Raw genomic sequence first — 7,964 nt, 5'->3', positions numbered from 1 at the left:
ATTTCAAATGCAGCAGGTTTACTGTCTGCTATGATACACTGCAGTCACCCGTAAATAACTGTAAATGTAGGCATAAATGTGCCTCTAAGTCTTTGTTCACACCAACTGTGCAATACTGTTCTTTGTTATATTTTGTTGTGTGTAGACTGCAGTTGTTTTGAGTATATGGGGTATATGTTGAATGCCACCAAATCGGAAAACTGGTCAGAGAAAGTGTTAACAGCAGTATAAACTGATGCCAATATCTATGGACTTTTAAGGCAATCAGCTAACCTACTGTAGTTCTATTTTTTGATCATATTAAGAAAAGAACGGAACACAACACTCATCCCAAAGCGATAAATGTTTTTAATGTAATGTATCATGAGTGTAGCAACAGAGATTATGATGCTGCATTTTTTTCCCTCCAAGGGGAAAGTAAATTTCAGTTAAAGAAATGAAACAAAAGAACCAAGTAAAAAGAAATGAAAGATCACATTTAGTGAACTAACAGAAATTTGCTATAAGTTTGAATCAAAGCAGCTGCTACTTGAATACACAATTTCTATGTCACATTCTGTGTTTACACTTCAGTCTGCACTGAAGCTATTAGCACGTTTCTGGCATCTTCTGCTATGTCATTCAGAGCTCTCTTCAGCATTGTTGAGACTGTCATATAGGACATTCCTCCTGCCACCAGACTGCCAAGAAGGGGTACGAGACTCACAACATACTCAACTGTATTTTCAGCCAAAACCAGAAATGCAGCACCCGCTAAGGATAATATTGAAGCTGGGTTTATCCCACCACTCAGTGGCGACTTCATAAGACTTTTGAATTCCTCAATGGTCTTCCCAGAGCTTTCGCAGAGCTTCTGCAGGGATGGATCATCCAGACCAAAGGTACTGTAGTACGTTTCTATCTCTTTTGTAACAATGGCTATATCCACAGCAACTGAAAGACCAGGAATAGGAACTGTAGCCACCAAAGCAGACAGTAAGGCAATTTTTCCAATGTTTTCCTCTAGAGCTTTCTTCTTTTTCTCATTGATCTCCAAAGTGATATTCGGCAAAGCCAACATCAGCACACGTCTCTTATGCTGTGGAAGCTCTTGCTCCATTCTCTCCTGCAGCAGATTTAAATCATACTTGCCGAGCTCAAAGTTAGAGATCAAAAACACAACAGGATACTCTATACCGATCTTTCTCAGACCTAGAAAGAAACAGGAAAGGGCAACATAAAATAAGTCATTAAATATTTTATAATAATTACTGTAATAAAAAATTGCCGTGTGAACTGAATAACCAACCTTTTTCACAGTCCTCTCGGATGATATCCAGTGTCCTTTTCTGGTCAAAGCTCTTCTTCTGCTTCTCAGCATCAATGCTTGAGTCAATCTTGGAACGAACAAAATAAAATGTTTTCCCCATTCTCATGATCTCTTTGGCCAACTGAGTGTGGCATTCTCTGAACCGATCTGAAGCGATGATGATGAAAAAATCATAGCGTTCAAACTCAACCAGTTTAAGATACTCATCGGCTTTGAAGTTTGGTGTTCCAATGCCAGGAAGATCCCACACTTTCACATTTTTGTATTTTGGGTGACGATAAGCTTTAGGCTCCATAGTGGTTTCTACAGGGCCAGTTTGAGCAGAGCCCTCTTCTTCATCCCCTAAACCCCTGAATCTATTGACAAACGTGGATTTTCCAGAACCGGACTCCCCCGTCACACCAACGTTAAGTTCTACATGATCCTGTTTTTCAAGGAATCCTTTGATCGTGTTTACTGCTGTTGGGAGATCCTGAGTAGATATGGATTCTTTAATATCTTCCAGGTCCTCCTGAGTTATCATATAGAAATCATCCATCATAGCTATCTTAGAAAAATAAATAAATACAAAATCATGTCAAGTTCAACAGTGTTATAAAAATAAACTCTTGAAAATATGTAGAAAAAAAAACAATAGGTTAAGCCTACACTACATGTCAGAAGTCCCTTTTTCTGGCCAATTTCAGCTGAAACTTCATTTCCTGGGCTGCGTTTCCCAAAAGCATCATAAGCCTAAGTTGATCGTAGCTCCATTGGTTTCAATGGGTCTACGACGTACTTAAGCTTACGATGCTTTTGGGAAATGCAGCCCAGTTCCTTTTCAAAACATTCACACATAACTACGCTATGGGGAAACTTCTCTTTACTCTGAATGCTGAAGCCTGATTTCTTAATATTCATGTAGCTGCATGAACAAATGGCATTTCAGCCTGGCATAACTGGTGGAGCCGACTGTCTATATAAGCTGGTGCTGGATGCCATTTCATCAGAATTTCTTCCTTCAGCACGAAGATCATCTCCCCGCTGGAAAAAGACATTTGTTTTAAATGTCAAGCCATGAGTGTGGCTCGTGCAGAGCACCCCTGCACACTTCAGATGGGCACAGTGAGTGCGTCACTTGCCTGCCCACAACAAAGTTGCACACTGAGACAGACTGCTCTCACTGCAAGAGCATGAGCCTCAACCTGCTTTGCTTTTGGATCGCCGCCTTCCACGAAGGCAGCCCTGTCCCTCCCACTCTCCCATTTCTTATCTCCCAGGTTCCTTGGAGGAAGAAACAGCGGAGTCATGGGTCTTAGCAGTTAAGCTTGAGGAATCTCATTTCGACACAAGATCCTGAATGCTTCACTCTCCCTGCAGAATTATGATTCGCTGGTGCACTTCTCACATTAAGATCAGCGCCCCTCGTCTGCAGCATTTGGTCTCCTTCAGTGGATCTGAGGAGGATGTCACTGACAGTTTTAGATGCAGAGGATTGGGCATGCTCCGGAGAGGATTCTGACATCTTTCCCCCAAAAGAGTCAACACAGGCCAGCGTGGACAGCGAACTGATTTGCATTCTCACTAAGGCTGTAGAGGAACTCGGCTTAATATGGTCGGCTCTGGAAGAGCCTGCCCACAGCCATCTGGATGAATAGTTCCTGTCAGGATATCGCCAGTGAACCTCCCAACAAGGACTGGCACCGTTCTTACCGGAAGTTCACAATGAACTCACCAAGTCGTGGCTCTTCTGCCTCTGCCACCCTCAACTCCATTGATGGCGTTGAAGAACAGGGATATGACAAGATCCTTGCACCTGCTCAAGCCCTGCAGGACGCCCTCGGCCATAGCAGGCAGAGCTTAATCAGAGGCTGGCCAGGCTGGCTCAGCGCTTCACACAATGGCGGTGCTTCAAGTATTTCAAGCCAAACTCCTCCGCACCATGGATGAGTCCCGATTCTTTATGGAGCTGCGCACAGCAACTGACCTGGTTCTACACGCTACAAAGGCAACTTCACGGGCGATCGACAAGGCCATGTCCAACTTGGTGATGCTTGAGCACCACCTTTGGCTGAATCTTAAGGAGATCAAGGACGTGGTCACCTTTCTTGACTTCCCAGTTTACCCCAAGGGATCATTCAGCCTGCCATAGACGGGTTCACAGAGCACGTCACTGCAGCACAGAAGTCGTGGCAGCCCATGCGCCACTTCCTGCCCAAGCATTCCAGTTCAGCAGCTGGTTCATGTTGCCAGAATGCTCCATCTTCCCAGCAAGGCTGAGGCTGGACCGCCCCGAAATTAGTCTCACATTTGCATAGTCCCCTGTTTAGTTCCAGGCGATGGAAGCATTGTTCATGCTAGGCCTGTCCTTCCCACTTAGCACTTGCATGAGTAAATTACCGCTGTTATAGTGGATCCACCTACTCAAAAGAGCACTTCTCCTCTTCATGACAGCACAAATGTCAGTTCCCTGCCTCTGCACAGCGACCTGCCACTTGAAAAACTCAGACCACTTGCCACCCGGCTCCAGGCTTGGGCGAGCCATCCCGGGCGTGTCAAGTTGCGTTCTGCAGACTATAGAATGAGGCTACTCGCTCCATTTCAGTTGCAGACCCCCTCGTTTCAGAGGTGTTATTTAAACTTCAGTACAGGACAATGTTACACATGTTCTCCGATCTGAAGTGCAAAGTCTGCTAGCAAAAGGCTCTATGGAGACGGTTCCTCCAGTGATCAGCAAGTCAGGCTTTTACAGTAGCTACTTGTTTCCAAGAAATATAGTGGGCTCAAGCCCATCCTCGATCTCAGACACCTGAACCATGCCCTAATGAGACACCCATTCAGGGTGTTGACTTTGAAGCAGATCTTTGTGCAAATATGCCCAGGGGGTTTGTTTTTATCACTGGATCTGAAAGATGCATACTTTCACATCCAGACAGCATCTCATCACAGACCATTCTTGAGATTCCTGTTCAAGGATGGCTTATCAATATACAGTCCTGCCTTTCGGACTGTCTCTGGCCCTGCGCACTCAATGATTCCACTGGGACTGCTTCACATCCGGCCCCATTTAGTGGGCTCAAGCCCATCCTCGATCTCAGACACCTGAACCATGCCCTAATGAGACACCCATTCAGGGTGTTGACTTTGAAGCAGATCTTTGTGCAAATATGCCCAGGGGGTTTGTTTTTATCACTGGATCTGAAAGATGCATACTTTCACATCCAGACAGCATCTCATCACAGACCATTCTTGAGATTCCTGTTCAAGGATGGCTTATCAATATACAGTCCTGCTGTTTGGACTGTCTCTGGCCCTGCACACTCAATGATTCCACTGGGACTGCTTCACATCCGGCCCCATTATTTTTGGCTTAAAGCCCGTGTACCGTCCCATGCTTGGCACCTGGGATGCCATCACCTCAAATTGACCCACTCAAGGTGACTTACCTCATCTGTATCAGACAAGCGTTCGATTGGGATTGTCCTCCAGAAGGAAGGTGGTCATAACAGATGCCTCCAACTCGGGTTGTGCGAGGGCAGACCGGCATTCAGCTCCTGGTCCAGCCTGGAGCAACGCCTACACATCAACTGTCTCGAAATGATGGCAGTTTTTCTCAACCTAAAAACCTTTCTGCCAGCCTTAAGGGGGCACCACATCCTTGTCCGTTCAGACAACAGGATGGTGGTAGCCTTTATAAATCACCAAGGCGGTCTCAGGTCATGGTCCCTCTACAGGGTGGCAAGATGCCTTCTTTTATGGGCACAGTACAACCTGCACTCACTGAGGGTAGTTCACAGGCTGAACCAAGGAGTGGACATGTTAGGTGAGTACACCCCCAGGCGGCTCAGATGATATGGAATGTCTTTGGGAGGCCAGAGGTGGACCTCTTCGCCTCAGAAGACAACTCTCACTGCCCAATATATTTCTTGAGAGGAAGGAGATGCTCTGTCCCATGAGTGGCCCAGCACTTGCCTGTGTGCATTCCCTACGATTGCCCTGCTTCCTTAGGTCATCAGATGAGTCAGCGAAGTTGAATGCTTTGTCTTCCTGGTGGCCTCACTCTGGAGGAACCAGACATGGTTCCCAGAGTTAATTCAGCTGCTGTCGGCAGCCCCCTGGCCAATTCAGTCGAAGAAGGCCCTCCTCTCCCAAGCGAGAGGCATGATTTGGCATCCCCAGCCTGAGCTGTGGAGCCTTCATGTTTGGTCCCTCAACGGGAGTCTTTAAAGCTAACAAGCACAATTTTGGAGGCTAAAGCCCCATCTACGAGACACCTCTATGTCCTTAAGTGGTCTGTGTTCTCTGACCAGTGTGCAGCGTGGAGCAAGGACCCGTCATCCTGTGATGTATCATCCATGCTAACATTTTTACAGGAGCTGCTGGAAAAGGAGCGAATCATACTATAGCTGGATAATCAGTCAGCAAAATGACGTATGTCGTTAAGTTCCTGGGGGGAGCTCAGAGATCGAATCCGACTCGTCCTCATACTTTTCTACAATCCTCAAGCCCTTTTGAGGTCCACTCCGTTCAGAGCACAGGTTATCATCTTTCTAGCTCTTCCTAACTCAGAGGATGAGCAGGGTCCAAATCTACTCTACCTGGTCCGGGCTCTTAAAGTTTATGTAGAGTGCTCTAGCCACTTTTGCCAATCTGAGCAGCTCTTTGTATGCTTGGAGGCTGCTCTAAAGGGGTTCCAGTTATGAAGAAGAGACTATCCTGTTGGATAGTTGATGCCATAGCCCTGGTTTACACCTCGGTGGACATACAGTGTCCTACTGGAGTGAGGGCCCACTCCACCAAAGGAAAGGCCTCCTCCTGGGCTTGTCCCAGTGGAGTCTCAATTGAAGATATCTGTGCAGCAGCCGGCATGTCTTCACCATCTACCTTCACTAGGTTTTATAACCTTATCTTATAACCTTGTCTGCCTAATTGCCCTAATCCTTCTGTGAGTGGAAAGGGTTTTCTTGATGTAGACCCTGGCCTTGTGACCTGGGTCTCGTTTTCGAGGCCTATTGTGCCCTTATGAGCTCATGCAGCTGGGGCCTCGTTTATAAAATGTTGCGCAGAAACCATCCTAAATTTCCTCTTACGATCATCTCTCAAATATGTATATGTGTGATTCATAGAATGAACTTACGCACAGAAAGCGCACGTACGCATCTCTTTCAGATGTGAAATCTATGAATCGCAAATGATTTTGAACTTGCGCGCAACTGAATGGTTTCAGTTCTCTGCCTTGTTAACGACCCTTAAGTAATGCCATTAGCATATAAAAGATCACCAGTCATCGTCCAAATCCTTTAATTTAAAACAGCGAGCTGCAAGAACAGCTTACATTTCCAAAAAGAACAAATCAAGCTTCAGTATTCTGAGTAAACAGAAGTTTCTCCACAACGCTCGTTCACATTATCTCAGGGAACTAAGGCTACTTTAGAAACTGTTTTCTGTGTTGGGACGTCAAATGGACCAACAACTAAACAGTCTTTTATCATGAAGGTTATTTTGCAGATCTCAGCATTTTCCCTTATAGAGCCTATCAAGACATGATTCTTTCATACTGTATTTTCAATACTTTAATATGAAAATATAAATCATTAAATTTTTCAAGTTTCGTAAAATGATTTGTCCTGGAAACATCAAGGGGTATTGTGCTTCTACAAAGCAAACATGTAGACATCAATCCGAAATGTACGTCTTAAATGCAAATGCAAAAATAAAGCAATGAATTGGTATGATCTGAAAACTGACTCTTACATGTTTTCAATCTCACCTTTATGTTTCAGAGCACGAGATGCAGGAAGAATTATTAGACAGAGAAGACAAGTGCTGTTGCTTCCTTCACAGATGTGAAATGCACTGCTGTTCAAAGAAAAGTTTGAAGTACATTCAATCAGTGCATTTTAATTCAATGCATTTTAATGTTAGAAAAAGCTTCTAAAAAGCATTTTACATTACAACATTGAAGACGACTTTATATAAAGAAATTTACACTAAACGTGAGGTAGCAAAATACAAAAATGAGGATATCCCAGATAAACCTCATTTTACAAGATATTCCTGTCAAGAATTTTTTAAAAGTTCTTTAAACATTTAGAAGATCAGTGAAACAGTAAAAATACATTGCAAAGGAGGCAATTAGCTTGTATATTTCTTACCAAATTCTTCTGAGCAGCAGGAAGACCCTGACAGCATATGATCTGAAGTGAAGCCTGACGCCCGGAACTAAACTTTTCTACTTTATGCAAAACAATAGCATCGAGATCCACCCAAGGTATGCTTTCACGTTCACTGCTATGAATCACCATAGCGAGAGATTTTGTTCATATCTGTGCATTAACACCCTTTTTTATGGCAGTGTATATGTACTGAGAAGATTCTGGTTCTGTCTGTGGCTGTGCATGTAGATTTTTGTCACAACAAATAAAAGACCAGCAACTGAAACTGAAGCCACACAAACAAACAGGAAGGCTACTCTTACAATATTGGTTTCTAGATTTTTTCCCCACTAAGCTATGATATTCAGCAAAGCCAGCATATTTTATATCATTGCCAAATCATGTAATCCCTTTAAAAGAGTTCAATATGGCACCAAAAGTCACAGATAACAGCAAAATTTGACCATTTTAAATTAAGTAAATGGTCTATAGAAAGTGTGTCGTTGAGCCATACTTCATGC

The 7,964-nt window shown here is 44.1% G+C and overlaps 1 protein-coding gene across 1 annotated transcript; it reads right to left on the bottom strand.

Annotated features, from left to right (window-relative positions):
• Window positions 1–490: 490 nt before the first annotated feature.
• Window positions 491–7,584, bottom strand: LOC107721125 (interferon-inducible GTPase 5-like). The gene is made up of 4 exons (XM_016528991.1): window positions 7,444–7,584; window positions 7,059–7,147; window positions 1,289–1,856; window positions 491–1,191 (listed from the first exon to the last, which is right to left on the bottom strand). The coding sequence occupies exons 3-4, from the start codon at window positions 1,848–1,850 to the stop codon at window positions 563–565; spliced, it is 1,191 nt and encodes a 396-aa protein (XP_016384477.1). The 5' UTR covers window positions 1,851–1,856; window positions 7,059–7,147; window positions 7,444–7,584; the 3' UTR covers window positions 491–562.
• Window positions 7,585–7,964: the final 380 nt, after the last annotated feature.

The sequence above is a fragment of the Sinocyclocheilus rhinocerous genome, unplaced genomic scaffold (assembly GCF_001515625.1).
Source record: "Sinocyclocheilus rhinocerous isolate Xijiao unplaced genomic scaffold, SAMN03320098_v1.1 scaffold180, whole genome shotgun sequence".
In the NCBI taxonomy this organism is placed as follows: domain Eukaryota; kingdom Metazoa; phylum Chordata; class Actinopteri; order Cypriniformes; family Cyprinidae; genus Sinocyclocheilus; species Sinocyclocheilus rhinocerous.
Note: the sequence above shows the minus strand (reverse complement) of the source record. Positions and strands in the feature narration are given on the sequence as shown.

Excerpts from the sequence above, each read along its gene's own strand:
- LOC107721125 (XM_016528991.1), bottom strand. The coding sequence starts at position 1,850 with ATGATGGATGATTTCTATATGATAACTCAGGAGGACCTGGAAGATATT. Across the intron at positions 1,192-1,288 it reads CCGAGAGGACTGTGAAAAAG|GTCTGAGAAAGATCGGTATA; the intron begins GTTGGTTATTCA and ends GTTTCTTTCTAG.